We start from the raw sequence: 25,195 nt of genomic DNA on the forward strand, positions 1-25,195 counted from the left end.
TTTCAATCTTTTAACTTTTCTCAGATAATTATTTAGGTAAATGAATCTGAACCATCAAAGTCTCCAAATTTAACCCTGTGTTGGAAATTTTTTGGAGAGTTCCAGATGCGAGGGAATTTCCCATCGGAAGTCCAAAAATCCTGGGCAACCTTCACATAGTCAGTGTGTCAGAACTTCCAAAGAGATCCCCATCGAATCTTCAGGAGTACATCTGGGGTATGACCATCGGAAGATCAGAAATTCTATGCCATTAAACTTAAGATGCTGTTTGCTTAGGTGGATATAATGGATCCCATGACAAGCATCCACGGAAGAACAGAGAGCTATCACAATATTGAAGCCTCAACAAAGAGTCTTTGAAATAATACCTCAGTATCACATTGCTGTTTGTAAGACCTTGCACGTGCAAATTGGCTGCTGTTTCTTATATTACAACAATGACTGTACATCAAAAATACCCCATTGACTGGAAAGCAATTTGAAATGACCTTAGGTTGCAATATAATGGGGGATAAATGATTTTTCTAATAATACATGAACAAGCTGACATTAAGATTGAAATGCTAACTTGCAGTTTAAACTATGATGGATGCATGTAGCATATGTGATAAGTGAGTGGTGTCCAAAGTGAAGATCAGTGAGCCATTAATGGTTGAAGCTCTGCCACAATATTTGAACTTTTATCAGTGAAAAGCTAATTGATTTTATACACATAAAAGGAGAAAGAAAAGCTGTCATTGATTTTTTAAAAAAAATTATATTCTACCACCTTCAACTGTACCTTTTCCTCATTGCACTGAGATGCTAACTCTAGAGAGGCTGGCAATTAAAAAGGAAATTCCAGAGACTGTCTTACTCTCCTTTCATTTTCCATGGGCCTGGCAGATAATTTGAAAGCCCCTTCTACTTTTAAATACGATATAATGGCATGGACTCTGTGATGGAGTGAGAGTACGCAGTACTAACCTCAGAAAGCTGTCCACAAGGATCGAGCAAGTTTGGTGAAATAGATTTCATCTGTCCCAAAATTAATTTAGTTCTGGTGCCAGCTATAAGGGATCTATCTCTGTGTTAGAATGTAACTACTGATAACATTGGATCTGTTGTAGTGTGACCAATGGTAACAAGCTGTCAGGGTCAGCTGACCTAGTAAACTATGTAACCAATGACAAAATGATGTGGTGGTCAGCTGACTCTGTAAATAATTGGTTATGGGGTGAAGGCAGGAAAATGTGGATGAGGAGCATATCAGCCGTGATTGAAAGATGGAGCAGACTCGATGGGCCAAATGGCCTAACTCTGCTCCTAAATCTTATGAAATCTGACAAAATAAGAAGCTGCCGGGGTTTGTGGGGGTTTGGAATGGCCCAGGGGGATGCCACAAGTGGGCACGGCTTAGCGCTGCCTGAACGATCGGAGCTCTGAACTGCACATGCGCAGTTAGAAAAAAATCTGAAACAGCGCACCTGAGCGCGGAAAACAAAACCAGCAGAGAGAGCTGGTGGAGTGGAATGAGCTGCGATTGGACCCCCCGGGAGGCAGGCTCCTCTGCCAGACCACCCCTCCATGGTAAGATCCCCCCGGGAGGCAGCCCCACGCACACCCACCAACCCCCCCCACCCCCAACCTTGGCAGAGCACGCCCCCAAACTACCTTGAACTCTGCTCTCCCTCCACCATCCTTCTGACCTGCACTTGTTGATATGGAGATGCCAGCGTTGGACTGGAGTCAACACAGTGAGAAGTCTCACAACATCAGGTTGAAGTCCTGTTGCACTCTTACCTGGTGTTGTGAGACTTCTTACTGCACTCGTTGGACAGCCTGCAGCACTTTCCTGGCCTTCCAGTGGTGTCTGCCAGAGGAGGGGGGCAGGCTCAGATGGATCCCTGGTTCGGAGGAGGGGTGGTGGAGATTCTCCCAAGTCCATCCTCCATTTCCCCCCCATCCTCCATCACTCTCCCCCTCTCTGAACCAGAGATCCATCTGAGCCTGCCCCCCTTCTCCAGCAGACGCCAGCGGAAGGCCAGGAAGGTGCTGCAGGCTGTCCAATGAGTGCAGTAAGAAGTCTCACAACACCAGGTTAGACTCCAACAGGACTCCAACAGGACTTTAACCTGGTGTTGTGAGACTTCTTAGTGTGTTCGCCCCAGTCCAACGCCGGCATCTCCAAATCAATGAGTGCAGGTCAGAAGGATGGTGGAGGGAGAGCAGTGATCCAGGTAGGTTGGGAGTGTGCTCTGCCGAGGGGGGAGTGTCTGCCTCCCGGGAAGGTGGGTGGGAGGGGGTGGGGGCAGCGGGGGTGTGGGGCTGCCTCCCAGGGGGATTTGACCACGGGGGGGTTCTGAGAAGGGTGTTCAAGGAGGATGGGCTTTGGAGGTTCCCCTGCAGAATAGGAATCCGCTTTGGAATTTTATTCTGCAGGTTGGTAACAGCGCGGATCCGGAACGGACCCGAAGATGGCAAAGTGGGATTTAGCGGTCGAGTTGGGCGTGTGGTTCATTAGGTCAATTTAAATGCATGCTAACGCCCGAAAATGGGCACGAACGTTTGGTAAAATCGGGCCCAGTATGTCATAAAACACAGCTTTATGTCATTCAACAAGGCATAACCTTTCCTATAACTATACAGCTAGTTCAATGTAAATGCAGGTTTAAGACAAGATTTCCATCCGCAAGGACAAAACGCACCATTTGGAGGATTGGGGAACCGCTGACAACAACCTTTTAATTTGTGTGATTAACTGTGCATTATTGCATTGTGGGATGTGGGTGGTGCTGACAGAGTTAGCATTTATTGTCCATCTCCAGTTGCCTCTGGTGAGTTGGCCATGAGTTGCTGCCTTGAGCCACTGCAGTCTACACGGTGTAGGTACACCCACTTTGCTGTTTGGAATGGAATTCTAGGATTTTGATCCAGGAATAGTGAAGGAACAGCATTATAATTCCAAGTCAGGATGCGTGTGGCTTGAAGGTGAACTAGCAGGTGGTGCTGTCATGCATCTCCTGCTCTTTCTCTTCTCGATGCTAGAGATTGCGAGTTTGGAAAGTGTTGTTGAAGGCACAGTGTGAGAACACCTGAAGTCGCTCTGTTTCACAAATGTAATATCGGGGCATGCTGACAATGCCCAGGCAATATTTAGCATTTTGACCCTCTTATTATGCAAATACTGACTATAAGAAGCTTCAAGTGAAGCCCTTTCCCTTGTCTGGTTTCTGACTGTGTTCTGATATTCCTGACTATGGGTTGAATTCTCCAATCCTGCCTCAGCTAGGATTCTCCAGTCCCGCTGCAGTAAATGGAGTTTTGGCTGAACACTAAATTCTCCATTCTCGCTGGCAGCAGCAGAAGATGTATCAACAAAGAATGATGAATGACGAAGAAGTTGATAAAGAAAGGAAGGATAAACTATGAATCTAGGCTAGCGCTAAATATAAAAAAGGATAATAAGAGTTTTTATAAATATATAAAAAGGAGGAGGCTGGCTAGGGTGAATGTTGGACCCTTAGAGGATGAGAGGGGGGATTTAGTGGTGGGGGATGAGGAAATGGCTGAGGCCTTAAATAAGTTTTTTGCTTCGGTCTTCACGGAGGAGGACGTGAATAGTTTGCCGGGTGTTAACGATGGAAAGATGGTAGGGGTGGAGGGCCTGAATGAGATCATTGTTACTAGAGAGGTAGTGCCCGACAGACTAGAGGGACTGATGGTGGACAAGTCCCCAGGACCGGATGGAATGCATCCAAGGGTTCTGAAGGAAATGGCAGAGGTGATAGTGGATGCCTTGGTGATTATTTTCCAAACCTCGCTAGATTCCGGGGAAGTGCCGGAAGATTGGAAAACGGCTAACGTTACGTCGCTGTTTAAAAAGGGTAGCAAGCAAAAGGCAGGGAATTATAGGCCGGTTAGTTTAACGTCTGTTGTAGGAAAAATGCTTGAATCCGTAATCAAAGAGAAAATAGCGAGGCATCTTGAGAAGAATTGTTTGATAGAGCAGACGCAGCACGGATTCGTTAAGGGGAAGTCGTGTCTGACGAATTTATTGGAATTCTATGAGGATGTGTCTAGTGCGGTGGATAGAGGGGAACCGGTGGATGTGGTGTTTCTCGATTTTCAGAAGGCGTTTGATAAGGTGCCGCACAAAAGGTTGTTACAGAAGGTTAGGGGGCATGGAGTTGGGGGTAAGGTGTTAGCGTGGATAGGGGATTGGCTGTCAAATAGGAGGCAGAGAGTGGGTGTCAATGGGTGCTATTCGGATTGGCGGTTGGTGACTAGTGGAGTGCCCCAGGGGTCGGTGCTGGGGCCTCAGCTATTTACCATTTATATAGATGATCTGGAGGAGGGAACCGAGTGTAAGGTGTTGAAATTTGCCGATGACACAAAGATAAGTGGAACAGCAAATTGTGCGGAGGGTGTGGAAAGTCTGCAGAGGGATCTAGATAGGCTGAGCGAGTGGGCGAGGACCTGGCAGATGGAATACAATGTTGGCAAGTGTGAGGTTGTCCACTTTGGTAGGAATAATAGTAGGAAGGACTACTACTTACAGGGCGAAAAGCTGCAGCATGCTACGGTGCAGAGGGACCTGGGGGTCCTTGTGCATGAGTCGCAAAAACCCAGCCTACAGGTGCAGCAGGTGGTCAGGAAGGCAAATGGGATGCTGGCCTTCATAGCGAGGGGGATTGAATATAAAAGTAGGGAGGTCTTGCTGCAACTGTACAGGGCACTGGTGAGGCCGCAGCTGGAGTACTGTGTGCGGTTTTGGTCGCCGCACTTGCGCAAGGATATCTTGGCCTTGGAGGGAGTGCAGAGGAGGTTCACTAGGCTGATACCGGAGATGAGGGGGTTGAGCTATGAGGAGAGGCTGAATAGACTGGGCTTGTACTTGATAGATTTTAGAAGGATGAGGGAGATCTCATTGAGACGTTTAAGATGATGAAAGGGATGGATAGGATAGAGGTGGAGAGGTTCTTCCCGCTCAGAAAGGACAGCAGGACTAGAGGGCACAGCCTCAAGATAAGGAGGGGGCAGTTTAGAACAGAGTTGAGGAGGAACTTCTTCACTCAAAGGGTGGTGAATCTCTGGAATTCTCTGCCCGTTGCAGTGGTGGAGGCTGCCTCGCTAAATATATTTAAGATGCGGGTAGATAGGTTTTTGGTAGGCAAGGGGATTAAGGGTTATGGGGAGAAAGCGGGAAAGTGGAACTGAGCCACGACAGATCAGCCATGATCTTATTGAATGGTGGGGCAGGCTCGAAGGGCTAGATGGCCTACTCCTGCTCCTATTTCTTATGTTCTTATGTGAACTGCTGGAGAATTCCAGCCAATATCTTCACTTTCCTGATTTGCTCTGAGCATGGCTCTTTTTTTGGGGTCAAATATTCTTATTTTTTTAATAAACAAACAATGGTAGACAGAAAAAGACCCTCCAGTACATAAATTCAATACCACAGTGTCGTGATTGTAGTATCTGTCACTTTAAGCACAGTAGAAGAGGGTCGCCTGGCTTAAGGGACCAGTTACACCAAAAGCTGGAGTCTCCCTTCAAGCAGGAACATCGAACAACCATGTAGTAAGCGTGTGAGCACTGGGGCACTGCATGGCTGCCATCCCCTGTACTTGACTTCTCTATCAATAAATACCCTTTATTCCGAACAAAGCGTGAAGTGCTTGAGGGGTGCCGCGTTATTACGCATGCAATTGTGATGGCTTGTACATCACAATATATACAGCCAAAACCAAGTGCCCAAGGAGACTCCAAGACTGAACTCTCCCAGGCATTCAAAATGTGTCTGGGAGAGTTCAGTCTTGCCCAGATGCTTTCTTTACATTCCTTACTTTTCAATGAAGTGATCTCCACCCCTGCTGAAATCAGGTTTAACTCTTAGCTGGAGATATGTATTTTGATATCATCAACTGTTGTGGTTCTTTCCCCCAGCTTAGTTTACATATATGCACTCCAGTTTAGTGTCTATTAATGATACAACATGGGATCTACATAATGCATATTGTTAATAGCCTTTCAATGCCTGTCTTTCATTGCACATTTCTCTTTGCAGATGACTGTACTGAGGCAACAGACGCAAAGGAAAGCAGGAGCTGGTGAGCGTCCAGAAGAGTTACAAATTTTGGACAGCACAGAAGCCACTCAAAAGGCAGCGTGGAAGGTAAATAACTTTAGCAGTTTTTTGCCCTTTGTAATCAAGGTACTATCTACAATTTTCATCCTTTATGCAAGAGTACAAGGGGTGTGTTTCTGAAGCTTTGTTCTTCAGAGAACTTGTACAGATTACTCTTCATTTCCAGTTTACCACAAATAGTTCTTCAGATCCTTTCAGCTCTTAATCATTACAATAGAGGTTTGTTTTATATTATCATGGTTACAAAAAAATGAATCTCTCAAAGGGAATGAGAGCTTCTTGAAGAAAGACTTGTGATGAAAACTCAGTTGCGGAGTAATACAATGTTTTCTCCACATCCTAGGGAATTAGTCACATCATTAATGTTCTTTTTGTATCGAGCCCCGAGGAAAGGATAGCTCTTTTTTTAAACTGCATTTGAACTGTCTGATTATCATGCCGAAATTAGGAAGAATGATCCCATTAGGACCAAATATCAAAGTCAAAAAGCTCAGCTTTAGTCTCGCAGTTTCAAGCGAGATGCCTCAGCGCCAAAATAATTTTATAATAGAAGTAATTATTTCACTATAATTAATTTAATTGCATGTAGAATGGGACATTTTAGGGTTAATTAAAGTAAAATATGGGGCTAACAAGACAGTATCCACAACAATTGAATTAATGAAGTAACCTGACTAACTCATGAATGTGGCATTTATTTATCTTCCCATCTGAGAAATGAAAGTCCATATTACACTGTCATTTATCGATATATTCTGTAGTTAAACCATAAGACATAGGTGCAGAATTAGGCCACTCGGCCCTTCGAGTCTGCTCCGCCATTCAATCATAGCTGATATTTCTCTCACTCTCATTCTCCTCATTATTAAACATTATTCCTCTTATTAAAGTAGATATCTAATGATATTTTTCAGACTTTCTAGCCATGATACAGTTCGATCATGGTTGATCTGTAAAAGGCTAATGTACACCATTGCCCCTTGACAATCAATGGCATTACCCTTGTTGAATTTCCCACTATCAACATTCTGGGGGGGTTACCATTGCCCAGAAACCGAACTGGACTCATCGTATGAACAGAGCCGGTCAGAGGCTGGGAATCCTGTGATGAGTAACTCCCTCCCTGACTCCCCAAAGCCTGTCTGCCATCTACAAGGCACAAGTCAGGAGTGCAATGGAATACTCCCCACTTGCCTGGATGAGTGCAGCTTCAACAACACTCGCCATTCATTCCCTCTACCACTGGCGAATAGTGGCAGCTGTGTGTACTATCTATAAGATTCACTGCAGGAACTTAACCAAAACTCCTTAGGCAGCACCTTCCAAACCCACAACCACTACCATCTAGAAAGACAAGAGCAGCAGATACCTGGGACCACCACTACCAGGAGATTGCCCTTCAAGTCACTCACCACCCTGACGTGGAAATATATTGCCATTCCTTCACTGCCGCTTGATCAAAATCTTGGAATTCCTCCCTAGCAGCACTGTGGTGTACCTACACCTCAGAGACTGCAGCAATTCAAGAAAGCAGCTCACCTTCTCATCAACACCACAAAGGCAGCTAGGGATCAGCGATAGACACTGGCCTAACCAGTGGCAACTACATACCATAAAGAATTTTTAAAAATGACTTTTGTTACAGTAGGAAAAAGTAATGCCTTTTCCCAATCACCCTCAATTTATGATTTTACGCTGTGTGTTCATCATGCCAACATGGAGATTGAGGAAGCTTATCCAAATAGCTAATTTTCTTCTCCCAGTTTGAGATGTCAGCAAAACTTCCTCTGGCTGGGTGGTGATGAGATAAACAACAGGCAAGTGGGATTCTCAACTTTCTTGAGGACCAATGTGTTCACCTCTTCCCCAGTATACAAGATAAACTTGGCTGAATATTTGTTTGCTATCTCCTATGTAAAGTCAAATGACTGGTACATCACACACAACCACATATTAGCAGAGGGTTCAAATTACATTTGTGTGTGTGTGTGTGTGTGTGTGTGTGTGTGTGTGTGTGTGTGTGTGTGTGTGTGTGTGTGTGTGTGTGTGTATGTGTACGCACATAGCCATTTCTATATGATATATAAATGCAATCATGCACCAAACCAACCAGATTATGAAATAACTGAACTGTATATTTATTGAGATTACGTAGGTGGGAAATGAAGTTTCGCACTATCAGTTGCATCTTATTACAGCATGATAAATAGACTGGTGCAGTTTATCTGTTAATTTCCCAAGACGGCACTCAGACTTACCTGAATGTTGCTGCTTTTATGAGATCCACTGGAACTCCTGTAATGCACTGGACCGGGAAGAATTAAAAAGGAGCTGAATATCAACGGCTGAGAAAAATAACACTAGGTGTTTGAGGACTGAAAAATAAAATATGTTGAAACCTCATAGGCAGTTGTTGGATTAAAAAAAGACCAGAAGGGTGGGGCTGGGGGTATGTTCAGGTAGTCATGATGTGGAGATGCCAGCGTTGGACTGGGGTAAAACAGAAAGAAATCCCACAACACCAGTTTAAAGTCCAAACAGATTTATTTGTAGCAAAAAGCCGCAAGCCACCTGAACCCAGCCACCTGAAGAAGGGACAGGCTGTCCTGAAAGCTTGCGGCTTTTGCTACAAATAAACCTGTTTGGACTTTAAACTGGTGTTGTGGGATTTCTTTATGTTCAGGTAGGACAGGATTGTTCTAAAAAATGTCAGTCGCGTTTCAGCCCCTAGTGAGAAAATAAACTACTTTCCGATGCTGACCGATAGGTTATGTGCTGCCGACATTCAGTGTGGCTATTTTGTATAAAATAGATGTGCACGTAACTATATGCATTGTCTTTTTTGTGCTACATACAGTAAAATATGGGTGTGTTAGTTGTTGTGTAAATCTCAGAACATTGCAAGGATGGTTTTTGGTCTGTAAAGCTTGCACTGATGAAAAGCAGTCCATCATTTTAATTCCCTTACCCTGTAAGTATGTGGAATACCTTCTTGTAATGAGCTTGCCAGCTAATTACATTGAAAAGTTAAGTGCTACATTCCATATGGGATGGATAGGATAGAGGTGGAGAGACTCTTCCCGCTCAGAAAGGACAGTAGGACTAGGGGGCACAGCCTCAAGATAAAGGGGGGGCGGTTTAGAACGGAGTTGAGGAAGAACTTCTTCACTCAAAGGGTGGTGAATCTCTGGAATTCTCTGCCCGTTGAAGTGGTGGAGGCTACCTCGCTAAATAATTTTAAGACGCGGGTTGATGGGTTTTTGATAAGAGAGGGGATTAAGGGTTATGGGGAGAGGGCGGGAATGTGGAACTGAGCCACGACAGATCAGCCATGATCTTATTGAATGGCGGGGCAGGCTCGAAGGGCCAGATGGCCTACTCCTGCTCCTATTTCTTATGTTCTTATGTTCTTATAAGTGAAGGAAATCTGCTGCCTCTGTATTATTAGCAGACGTAAAGATTAGGGAAAAACCTAATAACTATTTTAACTTCAGTTTTATAACATTCCTATGCTATCATTAGCCTCCCACCCCATTTTACATGCAATTTGAAGGTTCCACCGAATTTCATTTTTCTCCCTCTTGAGTCCCAGACTCCATTTTGGAGCGTTAAATTGTGTTTAATTACACATATAGCTGGGGGCATTCATTGAGGTTTCACTCATGCATGGAGGCAATCTCTTTCTCTCTTGTGGATTTTTACTAGTCTCCCACTTATGCAAAGGCTGGTTTCTCATCCAATCAAACCTCTGGATTCTGGAAACTGATTGAACAAGAGCGCTGGAAGCTATCGTCGCGGGATTACAGCATCGTCAAGCCTCTAAGAGCTGCTGACCACGTGTATTTCCGTCATTGCATCTGCAATCCAACATTGCTTCAATGAGTAAATTCTCCTGCAGTGCACAGAGTATTTTTGGTCAGCTGCACTGCAGAGGCCGTCAGAGGATTACGATCTTTCTCTTGATCTATTCAGCAGCATTCACAATAAATCAAACCAGGCAGTGTGTTTGAGCTGCAAAAACAGCCAGAGCTTTCAGATTTTCCTGCAGTTTATTGTGTCTGTCCATGAAGCCTCTCACACCAACTCATTCCATTTGACTTTCTGCATGTGTCATTTTTGCAATTGTTTCCTTTCACTCAGCCTCCACTCTGGTGAATTTGCTTTGCTTGTACTTTAATTCACGCCGTCTGCTTCACTTCCAGCTCCTGATAAAATGAGGTATTCATGGCAAATGGATCTATCTTGCTCTGAAGTTGTTCCGCACTATCAGACCTACGTATTCTAATGCATTGGTTAATCCGCGTTTAGAATGCTGTGTACATTCCTGAAAGACCTAGATAGAGTGGACGTGGCAAAGGAGTTTCCATTCGTAGGAGAGACTAGGATCCGAGGGCACAGCCTCAGAGTAAAGGAACGGCCTGTTAGAACAGAGTTGAGGAGGAATTTCTTGAGCCAGAGTGGTGAATCTGTGGAATTCATTGCCACAGAAGGCTGTGGAGGCCAGTTCATTGAGTGTATTTAAGACAGAGATAGGTTATTAATTGGTAAGGGGAAAAGGTGGGAGAATGGAGTTGAGAAACTTATCAGCCATGATCAAATGGTGGAGCAGACTTGATGGGCTGAATGGCCTACTTCTGCTCGTATGTGTTATGGTCTTGTGCAGTTTCAGACACTCAGTTATAGAAAAGGCATTAAGGTCATAGAGCTTGTACAGTGTCTAACCATTGGAAAATTGCCAGGGTGGGAAACTTACGAGGTGAAAGTCAAAATATTCCGATCATTCCACAAAAGATTGAAAGGAAATTGAACTGAGGCTTTTGAAATTATGAAGGATTTTGATGGGACAGAGAGGGGAAAGGCTTTAGAAGTTGACAATGAAGGAGTCATCTATTTTAGGGTAAGAGAGAGTTTTATGGAAGGAGTATTGCTTGAATGCTTAGCTGCAGTGAGTGTTAGACAAGCTAGAGATGATTCCACTTGTTGGGAAATGGAAGCAGCATTTCAGCAGAGAAAAGGCAAGGCAATGGGGAGAAATTAGACTCGTGAGATTGGAGTCAGATTTTGCTGCAGGAAAGAGAGGATATGTTGTGAACTTGATTGACACTGGGCTATCACTTAATGTATGATACCAGAATGAAGATTTATAAGGTTCTCTGGAAACTGAGAAGTCCAGTTGCTTAGAGCACTGTCCTGCAATCCTTGGAAGATAAAATTTGACGCAGACCAATCAATTGGAAAGTCTCCTCCCTCTGCCAATGATAACTGCCCTAAACAAACCAATAAACCAATTTTGAATGCTTGCAACACATTGAAATGGAAAGATTCTAAACTTTCAATGTCTGGAATGAAAACATTGATATTGCTATTTCTGATTGAGAGGTGTTGTTGGCAAAATATTACTCTGCATTACATTGGCCTGAGTCACTTAGGTGGCCATGATGTGGAAATGCTAGAATTGGACTGGGCTGGGCACAGTAAGAAATCTCACCACACCAGGTTAAAGTCCAACAGGTTTATTTGGCAGCACAAGCTTTCCAAGTCTGATACGCTGCAGGAAAGAAATGGTACATTGGGGAGACCATGCAGATGATACGACAATGGATGAATGGAGGATAGCGAATGTTGTCCCATTGTTTAAGAAGGGGAACAGAGACTTCCCCGGGAATTATAGACCAGTGAGTCTCACTTCTGTTGTGGGCAAGGTTTTAGAAAAAATTATTAGGGATAGGATTTATAGTTATTTGGAGAGTAATAAATTGATTGGAGATAGTCAGCATGGTTTTGTGGCGGGTAGGTCGTGCCTTACTAACCTTATTGAGTTTTTTGAGAAAGTGACCAAAGAGGTGGATGGGGGTAAGGCAGTGGACGTGGTGTATATGGATTTTAGTAAGGCGTTTGATAAGGTTCACCATGGTAGGCTTCTGCAGAAAATGCAGATGTATGGGATTCGGGGTGATCTAGGGAATTGGATCAGGAATTGGCTAGCGGATAGGAGACAGAGGGTGGTGGTTGATGGTAAATATTCATCATGGAGTTCGGTTACGAGTGGTGTGCCTCAGGGATCTGTTTTGGGGCCACTGCTGTTTGTAATTTTTATTAATGATCTGGATGAGGGTATAGTTGGGTGGATTAGTAAATTTGCTGATGACACCAAAGTCGGAGGTGTGGTAGATAGTGAGGAAGGGTGTCATAGTTTGCAGGAAGACTTAGACAGGGTTGCAGAGCTGGGCCGAGAGGTGGCGGATGGAGTTTAATGCGGAGAAGTGTGAGGTAATTCACTTTGGTAGGAATAACAGATGTGTCGAGTATAGGGCTAACGGGAGGACTTTGAATAGTGTGGATGAACAGAGGGATCTAGGTGTATGCGTACATAGATCCCTGAAAGTTGGGAATCAAGTAGATAAGGTTGTTAAGAAGGCATTCGGTGTCTTGGCGTTTATCGGTAGGGGGATTGAATTTAGGAGTCGCAGCGTTATGTTGCAACTGTACACAACTCTGGTGCGGCCGCACTTGGAGTACTGTGTGCAGTTCTGGTCCCCACATTACAGGAAGGATGTAGAGGCTTTGGAGAGGGTGCAGAGGAGGTTTACCAGGATGTTGCCTGGTATGGAGGGGAGGTCCTATGAGGAGAGGCTGAGGGATTTGGGGTTGTTTTCGCTGGAAAGAAGGCGGCTAAGAGGGGATCTTATTGAAACATATAAGATGATTAGAGGTTTAGATAGGGTGGATAGTGATAGCCTTTTTCCTCTGATGGAGAAATCTAGCACGAGGGGGCATGGCTTTAAATTAAGGGGGGGTAGTTATAGGACAGATGTCAGGGGTAGGTTCTTTACCCAGAGGGTGGTGAGGGATTGGAATGCCCTGCCTGCTGCAGTTGTAAATGCGCCTAGTTTGGGGGCGTTTAAGAGATCTGTGGATAGGTTTATGAACGAAAAGGGATTGGTTTAGGTTAGTGGGTCATTGTTTTTAACTGGTCGGCGCAACATCGTGGGCCGAAGGGCCTGTTCTGCGCTGTAATGTTCTATGTTCTATGTTCTATGAATGAATGCTGCTCCACAATCACCAGGCAGGAGTCTTCTCTTCCTGTCGGGGAACACTTCAGCAGCCATGGGCATTCAGCCTCTGATTTTCAGGTAAGTGTTCTCCAAAGCGGCCTTCACAACACATGACAATGCAGAATCACTGAGCAGAAACTGATAGCCACGTTCTGCAAATGTGCGAATGGCCTTAACCAGGATCTTGGGTTCATGTCACGCTATCTGTAACCCCCAAGACTTGCCTGGGCTTGCAAAATCTCGCTAACTCCCCTGGCTGGAGACAATTCACATCTCTTTAACCTGTGATTAACCCTCTCTCCACTCACATTGTACTTGTAAAGATTTGGTTACCTGTAAAGACTCGCCATTCTAACTATTATCTTGTAAATTGAGTGTTTGCATGTGCCCTGTTTGTGAACACAAATCCTCACTCATCTGATGAAGGAGCAAGACTCCGAAAGCTTGTACTGCCCAATCAACCTGTTGGACTTTAGCCTGGTGTTGTGAGACTGCTTACTTAGATGGCACAGTGGTTAGCACTGCTGCCTCACAGCACCAGGGACCTGGGTTCAATTCCTAGCTTGGGTCACTGTGTGTAGTCTGCAAATTCTCCCCGAGTCTGCATGGGTTTCCTCCCACAGTCCGAAAGATGTGCTAGTTAGTTGCATCGGCCATGCTAAATTCTCCCTCAGTGCACCGAACAGGCGCCGGAGTGTGGCGACTAGGGAGTTTTCTTAGTAACTCCAGTGTTAATGTAAGCCTGCTTGTGACAGTAATAAATACTTTTTTTAAAAACTTTTAATACTTAACTTTTAACAGTTGAGCAATCTTTAAACCTGGAAAAGGATCCTCTAATATCTAATTATCAGTATTTCAGCTCCAAGTAAGTAAAAGTCTTCCCATACACTGAAACCCACAGTGGCTGAAGAGCTCTCACTCTTCAGTATCAATAACCTTTGCCTCAATACGCACAAAAACAAACTGCTCTCTGAAGAAAAAGTGAACGTTCCACATTGGTTACCAAAATTCACCTAATGTTTATAAAGTCCACATAGTCCAGAGCTGACTGGTGATGATTTAACCTGAGGATCACCATACCTGAGGCGAAGGGCCAGGTTGAGGAGATGTGGCTTTCATGAATAACCTCAGCTGCTACAGGAATCTGAACCTGTGTTGTTGGTGTCGCTCTGCATCACGAACCAGCCGTCCAGCCAACTGAGCTAAACCAATCTAACGTATTGCAAGTGCAAGAGTTCATCTGGTGCAAGGTAATATCCTAAACCCCAGCATTGATCCCACAGATTGTGGATTAATCCCCCACTTCAGATTTGAGCATGTGATTGGACTGATGTTGCTGGAGCTGCCGTCCTTTGAGGCAGAAAAGTGAGTCCCTGTCTTCCTGTTCCGAGGCATCAGGTCAGAACAATATTCGGTGAAAATCTTGGGAGCTCCCTGGAATGCTGGTCAAAACTCCCCCCTCATCCAAAACCACCAGAAATGGAGGAACTGGACATGCTTCTTGGAAGGAGGAATGGAGACATAGACTATTTTCTAAATGGGGAAATGCTTAGGAAATCAGAAACACAAAGGGACTTGAGAATCATTGTTCAAGATTCTCTTATGATTAACGTGCAGGTTCAGTCAGCAGTTAGGAAGGCAAATGCAATATTAGCATTCGTGTTGTGAGCACTAGAATACAAGAGCAGGGGTGTATTTCTGAGGCTGCATAACGCTCTGGTCAGACCCCATTTGGAGTACTCTGAGCAGTTTTGAGCCCCATACCTAAGGAAGGATGTTCCGGCCTTGGAAAGGGTCCAGAGGAGGTTCACAAGGATGATCCCCGGAATGATGAGCTTGTTGTATGAGGAATGGTTGAGGACTCTGGGTCTGTACTCATTGGAGTTTAGAAGAATGGGGGGGATCTTTTTGAAACTTACAGGATAATGCAAGGCCTGAATAGAGAGGATGTTTCTACTAGTAGGAAAAACTAGAATCAGAGGGCACAGCCTCAGGCTAAAAGGATGATCCTTTAGAACAGAGATGAGGAAGAATTTCATCAGCCAGAGAGTGATGAATCTGTGGAACTCCTTGCTGCAGAAGGTTGTGGAGACCAGGTCATTGAGTGTCTTTAAGCAGAGATAGATAGGTTCTTGATTAATAAGGGGGTCAGGGGTTATGGAGAAAACACAGGAGAATGGGGATGAGAAAAATATCATGATTGAATGGCTGAGCAGATTTGATGGGCCGAGTGCCTAATTCTGCTCCAGTATCTTATAACCTAATGGTCTCACTGCTGCTTGAAATACCTGCTAAACATGCAACATCTGCTTTCTTCACCATCATAAGTGACTGCACTTCAAAAGTAACTCATTTAGCAGAAAGGGAAGTATTCAATACCTTGAGAAATATAGTGTTGCATTATATAAATTATTAAATATCCAGCATGGAACTCCTTTCTAAGTTTAAAGTTCATTTATTAATGACACAAGTAGGCTTACATTAGCACTACATTTTTACTGTGAAAATCCCCTAGTTACCATACTCCAGCACCTGTTTGTGTGCACTAAGAGAGAATTTAGCATGGCTGATGCATCTAACCAGCACATCTTTTGGTCTGTGGGAGGAAATCAGAGCATCTGGACAAAACATACACACATACTGGGAGAGCGTGCAGACTCCACACAGAGAGTGACCCAAGCGGGAATTGAACTCGGGTCCCCAGTCCTGTGAGACAGCAGCGCTAACCACTGTGCCACCATGCCACCCTGCAGCAATTCTGCAGATTTATTGTTCCCCAAATTGGCAGCTTCCTTAGGATTTCACTCTTTTTTCAAAGCATAGACCTGGAACTCGAAGATAAAATCCTGGACAGCATCATTTTTGGAGGGAAGGTCCATAGAGATTGGTCTTCCCAGGTTAGCAGCGTTTCTTCAAATTTGGAGATTGCTAGATTTAATTTATTTCTGTCTTAAGGGAACAGAAATTATGATCAAAAAATACAGAAAATGTTGGAGAAAGAAATTCTCCAATATAGTTCCTCCACTGGAACACTGGTGATTTCCAATTTCATGTTGATTTGACAATAAATGAAAAGGTCACGCCATGAGCTGACTGAAATAGATTGCAAAGTCTGTGAGTAACTTGCAGAAATGTTCCTCTGTAATTTGTCATTGCAAAGTTGAAGTACATTGCTTCTAATCTTAATTACCATCAGCTCTGCATAAAGTCAAGATTTTCTCATATTGCATGTATCATTTTCACCTTTTGTCATGTGGAGATCTATTTATAAACTAATTACATCACTTCTAAGGGTTAGAATAAGCCTGTTGTTTGAACTGAAAGTGCCTGTAAATAGTGTGATGCAGAACTCCTTGCTTTAAAGCTATCTCTAATTAATTCTTTATCCTAACTCGAGGCTTCATCAATTTCTATGTGACAGTTATCGATCAACAAATCCGTCTTTTATGCACAGATCAAATGACATCTGAAAGGTGCAAAATACTTGATATAATTTCAAAATTAGTTGTAAAATAGCCTCATTAATTTGTTCCTCAGCGATGTTCAAAGAAGACTATGCTCATTGTATATTTGGCATTTTTCCATTTTGGACCCTTACGGCTTTGAATCTTGAATGGAATCACTAATTTTCATAAATGCTGAAATGTTAGCAACTAACCTAGGGGCAAAGTGTTGCTGGTGAGAGTGACGGAGAGGGATCGAAGCTGTGTCCATGGCAACACAGCTGTGGGAGTGGGGGAGTGGTGCAGGAGGAAGTTTGGGAAAGCAATAGTGACTGGGGATTCTATAGTGAGGGGAGCAGACGGGTGTTTCTGTGGACGAGGTTGTGATCCGAAGAGAGCATGTTGCTTCACTGGCTTTGGGGTCAGGCAGATCACTGAGCAGCTTAAGAGCTCTCCGAGAGGATAGAATGAACTACCTGGAGTCGAGGTCCATATTGGTGCCAACGTCATTGGAAGAAAGTGAAAAGAGGCCCCTTGGGCAACAAGTAAGTGAAGACCTGACTTTAGAGAAAGGACAAGACTGGATATTAAAAGTTGCTGGAGATGAGTTCAGGAAACTTGGAGGAGGGTGACGATATTAATTACGGAGAATATAATAGGGCTGGAGAGAGAATATCTCCTTGGGAACTCGATATAATCTATTTGGTTGGAGAAAGGAAATAATAGAGTGACCATTACATTGCTGAGTGTATTCTATTCTATCTAACTATTCTAACAAGTGGGAAAGACACAGAGGAAGAATTTTATAAGGAATCTCTATGGCTGTTATAATGGGGAACTTTATTGATTCTTGTGTAGTCTGGACTGTGAAGGGCAGAAAAGATGATGAGTTTTTGAAGTGTGGCATGAGAATTTTCTAGATCAATACTTTTCCAGTCCAAGAAGAAAGGAGACATTGGTGGATCTGGTTATGGGGAATGAGATGGGACAAGTGGATCGAGCATCAAGAGGGGAATGTTAGGCGACAGTGGTCATTGTCCAAATGTTATGGCAAAGGGCAAGGAGAAATCCAGGATGAAATGAATTAGTTGTGAGAGAGTCACTCACTGAGGTGTGAATAGGTCTTGTCCACATAAGTTTTAATGCAAGATTGGCAGGCAAAAGTGTAATTGGCCAATGGGCTGTGTTTGAAGAGGACATAGTTTAGCTACAGTCAAAGTTCATACCCAGGAGACCAACAGTGAGACTAACATATGACATACGTCAGGTGTAGAATACAGGTGAGAACCAGGCTAAAAATAAAATGTTCAGAAGAAGTTAAAATAGAAATAAGAGCAGCAAAGAAGGGACTAGTAGCCAATACACAATCCTTAATGAATAACCTCAGCTGCTACGAGAATTGAACCCAGGTTGTTGATGTCATTGACATCACGAACCAGCCGTCCAGCCAACTGACAACCAAGCTGGAAGTATTGTGAAGAGTGAGGAGAATAGTGCTGAACGTCAAAAGGACAGAGACAGATTGGTGCAGTGGGTGGGAGTCCATAGAGGTCTGGCAGCTGAAATTTAATGGAGAGAAGTGTAAAGGGTTGGGTAGTCAGTTAGCTCGGCTGGATGGCTGGTTCATGATGTGGAACAACACCAACAGCATGGGTTCAATTCCTGTACCAACTGAGGTTATTCATGAAGGTCCCACTTTCTCAATCATGCCTCTCACTTGAAGTGAGGTGATCCTCAGGTTAAATCACCGCCAGTCAGCTCTCCCTCCTCAAATGAGAGAGCAGAATCTGGGACTATGTCGACTTTATCTTTAATATAGTTTGGTGAGAAGCCTAAGAAAAGGGAATAAGAATTTGAAAAATACAATTTTTAGAAGAATGTAGAAACACAAGAACTGGGGTTAAATATTTGTAAACCATTGAAAGTGTCAGTGGCTGAGAAAGAAATTATTAAGCATACAGGAGTCGGAACCAGTGGATTCTTAATTCCAGATGTTTTTTATTCAATTCTAATTCTGCCGTGACGAGATTTGAACCCTGGTCCCCAGAATGTTAGCGAGGAAAACAAAAACACACATCACATCTCCCATAACTTAGTTCCCCTGTGCCAACAACTGGATGCAGATGTTTGAGTACAGATATCTCATTGAGTATTTCAGACTGAGCTTGGCATCACCCCATGAGAAATATCCTAATTTTTTCCAAGTGTTCTCTTACTTTTCTCGACTATTCTGCATTGAGAGCTTTACTTCTCCTAGATTTTGTGAATAATTCTCAGTCCTTGACATCTACATAAAAGAATGCTTACAACAACAAACCCCTCAGCTGTAACTACATTGGCGAGCACTGAGGAAAATTATTCAGAAGCTGTCCCGGTTACCTGCCAGTATTGAGACTTGAAAGTGAAATTCTCGCCCCAACACATTCCCCCACCAGTAGCATCATCATTCCCCAAGCTGCGCTCCATGTATACAACTTACTCAACCATCAGATTGGAATAGTTCCATTATGCTTTTGTTGTTGTCCTGAAGCTGTCCTATTTATGCTACAGTGTGGGCTCACCAACAGTGGATTATACATGCAGGTTTAGTGGTCAGGACAGAGTGTTTCCTGTTTTCAGGAGGATTCTCTGGCCAGGTCAGGTAAGTGAAAACCAAGCGAAAAAAAATCACCTGTAATTAAATGAATTCTCATGTTTTAGCTGAAATAAAAACAAAACAGAAAATACTGGAAATACTCTGAAACAAGGTGGCGAAAGAAACAGCGTCTGTAACCTTTCATTAGAGAATTTGAGATGTAATCGGATTTGACTCGGTCAGGGTGAGAACCAAGGTCGGAAGACGGAATCATAGAAGAATTAGTCCTCCGGGACCAAAGAGAATGGTGATGGGACAAGAAAAGAAACAAAAGACATTCCTGAAGTTGTCGTGTTGCTGACTGAAAGCAAAAATAAGAGCAAAAAATGCAAACCAAATCTGATATTGAGCTTCACTGGGACAGCACGGAGATGTTAGCCTGAGAGGTAAGTGGAGAATTCAGATTCCAAGCCTCCAGATGTTCAGGTCATGCTTGCAGACTGAACAGGGGTGGTTCATCTGCCCTGCCTGAAGGATATCCCTAACAGGCAGGAACACTTTGCTCCTGCTTCAAACCAGTGTTCTTGGAGAACAGGCACAAATACTTCTGTCACTTGGTTTCCCAATTAACGTACCAACCGACTCAACAACAACCTGCTGCCATCAATTCTGAATGGATCTACCGAATATTAAGTTGATCTTTCTCTACAGCCGAGCTACGACTGTAACACTACATTCTGCACGCTCTCTTTCTCTATGAATGGTATGCTTTGTCTATATAGCGCACAAGAAACAATACTTTTCATTGTATGTTAATACATGTGACAATAATAAATCCAATCAAATATAAAACAAAATTGGATATTTATGAGCATTGAAAGTTGCCTCAGAATGTAACAATAGTATTCTATGAACAGGAACATCAGCTTTCTGGTGAGACACTTTAAGTTCTATGTTTATCAATAAAAACCTTACAAATATGGTTAGGTTTTTTGAAGTTGCAAGTTGAACAATTTTTTTTCACATTTAGTTGAATGAAACCTTGCTAACTCTGTTTTCTGCTGTTTGTGAGGGAGTGACAGCTCATTTTTCCCCCCTCTTATTTCTCATACTTGTGTTTGAGTTTTGCAGGGCTATGTATAACAGAGATTTGTGAAAAGAATGTGAAACGTTTAAGCTTTTACTGGCTGCTTTCACGGCCCTGACAGTCGTGGTTTACATTCCACCAGAGTAGATTGATTTGTATTTGAACCTGTATTGGGAGCCTACTTGTCAGTCAATATAAGTACACCTGAGCTGAACATTGTCAATATTAAGCTGTTTTTTGTAATAAGCCCTCAGAGACGGAAATCCCTTTACCAAAATTCCTTTATTCAGAAGCTCTAACAACATAAACAGAGGGCTCTCAGTAAGCGGTCTACATCCCGAGTGTGTGAGAAACTGACACTCCTGTTTAAATACAGTGCAAGGGGCTCCCTGATTGGATCATTGATTTGGTCCTTAATTGCCTGATTAAAGTCATTACAGTTTTATCCTGTGACGTTTTACTTTCATATTCAGAATAAGGTGGCACAGTGGTGAGCACTGCTGCCTCACAGTGCTAGGGACCAGGTTTGCTTCCCGCTTGGGTCACTGTCTGTGCGGAGTCTGCACATTCTTCCCGTGTCTGCTTGGGTTTCCTCCGGGTGCTCCGGTTTCCCCCCTCAGCCTGAAAGACTTGCTGGTTAGGCGCATTGGCCGTGCTGAACTCTCCCTGAGTGCACCCAAATAGGCACCGGAGTGTGGGACCAGGGGATTTTCACAGTAACAGTGTGAATGTAAGCCAACTTGTGACACTAATAAATAAACTTAAATAAAAACTTAAAGAATGATATCTCTCCATTATCATGGTCCACTATTTTGAATATATGTAGAATTCCATGAATGTAATGTCTGTTCTGCTGCCCTTCATGTTGCAGAGGCTTTCAAATGGATCCATTGATCCCAACGATGAGGTTAGCCAGGTTGTGGAGATGCAGGAATTACTGGAGAAGCAGAACTATGAGGTGACACAGATGAAAGAGCGCCTGTCCACCCTCTCGGCGCGAGTGGCAGAGCTGGAGGAAGACCTGGATACCGCCAGGAAAGATCTGATCAGATCAGAGGAGATGAACAACAAGTATCAGAGAGACATCAGGGAGGTGAGGTGTGATCCTGCTTAAAGGATTCAGAATGCTCATCATCTAGTCTTTTTCTTCATCAGAGAAAGAGAAATGTATGTTTTCATCTGAAATGTTGACAAAATTTTACAGCTGTTTGCATTTTTTTAATTGGTCTGGTTGGTCCACCGTTTGGAATATTAATAATCTTCAGTGTAAAGATTCTTCACATAAAATTATTTGTGGAACCTTCATCAATTTATGATGGACAAGTTTTCACCAGTAATAGTGCCAATAGGATCCAAAAATGATGAAACTTTCTGCTTTAACGGATGTTTGTTCATAAGTACCATTGATTTTGTATTAATGCATGTTTAATGTCACCTCCATGAATTACTAAAAGGTCAAAGAATTATATCTTTTTTAACTTCTTTACCCCAGCACCTCACTACTATAATTATTTGCCCACTACATTTTATTAGAAACATCATTCACAAACCCAAAGGGTGACAGTCCTGTTGGGGAATAATTTCTATGAGGGAGAATTTTCACAATGTGTTCAGGTTTGACCTTAGTGAGGTGATAATTTTAAGGGTTGAACACTCTAATTTAGTTTTTTCTTGCTCCTTGATTTTGCTTCTTTTTCTTATTGCCCTTATTGCTACGGCCACCACTCTAGCATGGAAGCAGGAAGCATCCTATTGCCTGTGCCTCTGCTACCAAAACTCTTTAATCAGAATGCATAAGAGCAACCTATTCACTATCAGAATTTTTGTTTGCCACCTTCTGTGACACAGGTTAAATTTATGAAAACTAAGCCAGGATCAGGAAGTCAACGTGAAACAATATTTCCTCTATCCTTTAGTTGTTAAAAAAATCTTAAGCAGTTTATAATCTTGCTACAACTAACTTAGAGAAATTGGAATCGTAACAAATTCTGCCTACATTGTCTTTCAGCTGCGGACGTGCTCAAAGCTGAGTGCATTATGGATGCACAGACAGGTTGCTTGACAACCTCAGACTTGCATTCACCATCTGAATAGCAGAAAATAACTGGTGCTCTGCCTCTCCAGTCATAATTCACGATGACGGGAAGCAAAAACTAACTGGGGTGGCAAGTACTGCTGCCTCACAACAGCAGGGACCTGGGTCTAATTCTGGCCTTGGTTGACTGTGTGTGTGAAGTTTTCATGCTCTCCCTGTGCCAGCTGCTAAATTGCCCCTTGGTGTCAGGGAGATCAGCAGGGTAAATATGTGGGATTAAGGGATAGGGTTTGGGTGGGATTATTGTTGGTGCAGGCTCAATGAGCCAAATGGTCTCCTCCTGCACCGTACAGATTCTGTGATGTTTGAGTTGAATGTTTGAGTTGAACGTTCGACCCTGCCAGGAGAAGACAACATCATTTAATTTAACTGATGTTAGTGAGAGTATCTATATTTCATTTTCTCAGCCTCATCACTAAAAAAAAAATTTTGGAGTGAATGGCAATATTTTTCAGTTGAAGAATTTAAAGCGTTTTCTGGGAGCTTTGTTGAGTCACAGTGCTAAACTTGTCAGGAAGCTGGTGATTTCAGAATGTCCCACAGTGCTTCACAGCTAGTAAAGTATCATTGTTTCTGAAGTGCTTGTGCAGTTGTTTTACAAACATGTGATGAGATCTCAGGAAGCAGTTAGCAGTTAGTTTGTTGTGGTGTTGATTGAGGGATAAACATTGACTCGGGGACTGAGTCCAAAGATGTGCGGGTTAGGATGGCCAGCCATGCTAAATTGACCCCACTGTCAGGGGGGATTAGCAGGGTAAATGCATGAGGTTATGGGAATAGGGCCTGACTGGGATTGTGGTTGGTACATATTTAATGGGCTGAATGGCCTCCTTCTGTACTGTAGGCATTCTGTGACTGGGTGAATTTGCCAGCTCTTTTTCCGTATGGTACTTTTGGAGTTATGAATTCTCCTCAATACTGCACTGAAGTGCCAGGTTTGATTCTCAAGGGGTTTAAACCCACTGGTGGCTGGAAGTGAAAGCGCTTCCAAGTGAACTAAGATTGAGTAGAGTTTTGTTGTGTCTGAGTATTAATTTAACATTCTCTCTTGTTGACTTTAGGCAATGGCACAAAAGGAAGACATGGAGGAAAGAATTACAACACTTGAAAAGCGTTATCTTGCCGCACAGAGAGAGTCTACGTCAGTGCATGATCTTAATGACAAACTTGAAAATGAGCTTGCAAATAAAGAGTCTCTGCACCGCCAGGTAAAAGGTTTTAGTTGATATATCTATTAATGTGGATGTTGAAACTCTTTATTTGGCTTTTCTATTTCCAACTGTTAACTATAAAATGACAGTCACTCCTACTATTTGGCATGTTTTCAGTGAAACATTCCAGGATTGTTGTACGAATAAAAATAGCCTGCTAAATAGATGATGCTGTTATAAACACAGGTACTCTTAAAAGACTATAGTTCATGTAACCAGGAGGTAGTCACTTATTTTAAGATCATTGTGAGTCAATGATTTTTCTTTTTATTCCCCCTTGTTCCACTTCTACCTCTGAATCTTTCAGTGCAGAGAGGGTCTGCGTGACAGCTTTTGCAAGTGTTTGTGTTCGGGGTGCTGTTGCTCGATGTAAAAATACTTGTCTGTCCCCCAATATCCTATTGAAGATTAGAAATACATGATATGATAAATCACCAATTTAATCCTATATCCTGCTTCAACAAACTAGCATGCTCGCCTTCTGTAACACCAATTTTAACCAAAACCTTTCCACATCAATCTCCGTGAGGAATAGGACAGCCAACTTGGGAACGTTGAGTCAGTGACACAGAATCCAACCATTTTTGTGACTTAGATCTTTCCGGTGTCACACCATGCTGCTTACTGAGAGGAATTGTACTTCTTGATTATATGATATTTGTAGTAACTGGAGGTGACAGTGTAGCTCCAACATAAAGAAAGGTTTATTAAACTGTAATAACTGTGTGCAAGATAAGGGTCAGGTAGAACATCGGCACTGGTCTCCTCTCTTCCCCTTACCGGCTCCAACTAAAGTACTCCCAGTTTAGGACGCGCACCCTCACTCCTGATTGGTTTGGCTTCCCATGCTGCCATTCCATAGGCTCCAATCCAATCACATGGCCCACAAACTTCACCCCTTAAAAGGGGCCACGTTACCACAGTATTTATTAAGGTGCACATTGGTGCAAGGTAGTTTTCAATGTGGTTGTGTTTGTTTCGAGTATGATTTATACTGGAGTTGAGAAGGTTGCCCCTGATGTTGAGCTGAGAATGAGGAAGCTCCATCACTTTCTCCTCTTATTACTTTGGGTCACTGTCCCGCTCTGGTGACATTTGGATCAGAAATGGATTATTTCTGTTCCAATACTCCCCTTCCACTTTATCCCAGAAAGTAGTTATAAATGGTATTGAGTGGATCTGTAAGAACCTGCTCCCAAGCTACTTTTTATTTGGAATATTCCAGATAAAGGATAAATATCAGTTGTCCCAGAGGTGCTTCAAGTGGATATGTACTTTTCATTATCCTATGAGTAGGTAGAAATTAAAAACCAAGATATCATTGTCAAAAATTATGGGCCTTTTATTTGAAAAGAATAATAGTTGGAAAATAAACATGAAACATGGGTTAGCAGTGCTGCCTCACAGCGCCAGGGACCCAGGTTCAATTTCGGCCACGGCTGATTGTCTGTGCGGAGTCTGCACATTCTCCCCATCACTGCACGGGTTTCCTCTGGACGCTGAGGTTTCTTCCAACTGTCAGAAAGATATTGGACAGTTGGAAGAAACTGGTTAGGTGGCTTGGCCATGCTAAATTACTAACTTGTCCTGTAGTGTCAG

At 43.1% G+C, this 25,195-nt stretch overlaps 1 protein-coding gene across 1 annotated transcript in view; it reads left to right on the top strand.

Annotated features, from left to right (window-relative positions):
- ppfia4 (PTPRF interacting protein alpha 4) overlaps nt 1-25,195 on the top strand; it is a 607,182-nt gene that overhangs the window by 491,079 nt on the left and 90,908 nt on the right. The window contains exons 5-7 of the mRNA XM_080210286.1: nt 6,050-6,157; nt 21,162-21,383; nt 23,447-23,593. Coding sequence (XP_080066412.1) covers nt 6,050-6,157; nt 21,162-21,383; nt 23,447-23,593 — 477 coding nt within the window. The remainder of the gene's footprint in view (nt 1-6,049; nt 6,158-21,161; nt 21,384-23,446; nt 23,594-25,195) is intronic.

The sequence above is a fragment of the Carcharhinus amblyrhynchos genome, chromosome 22, assembly GCF_965287045.1.
Source record: "Carcharhinus amblyrhynchos chromosome 22, sCarAmb.v2.hapA, whole genome shotgun sequence".
Classification (NCBI taxonomy): domain Eukaryota; kingdom Metazoa; phylum Chordata; class Chondrichthyes; order Carcharhiniformes; family Carcharhinidae; genus Carcharhinus; species Carcharhinus amblyrhynchos.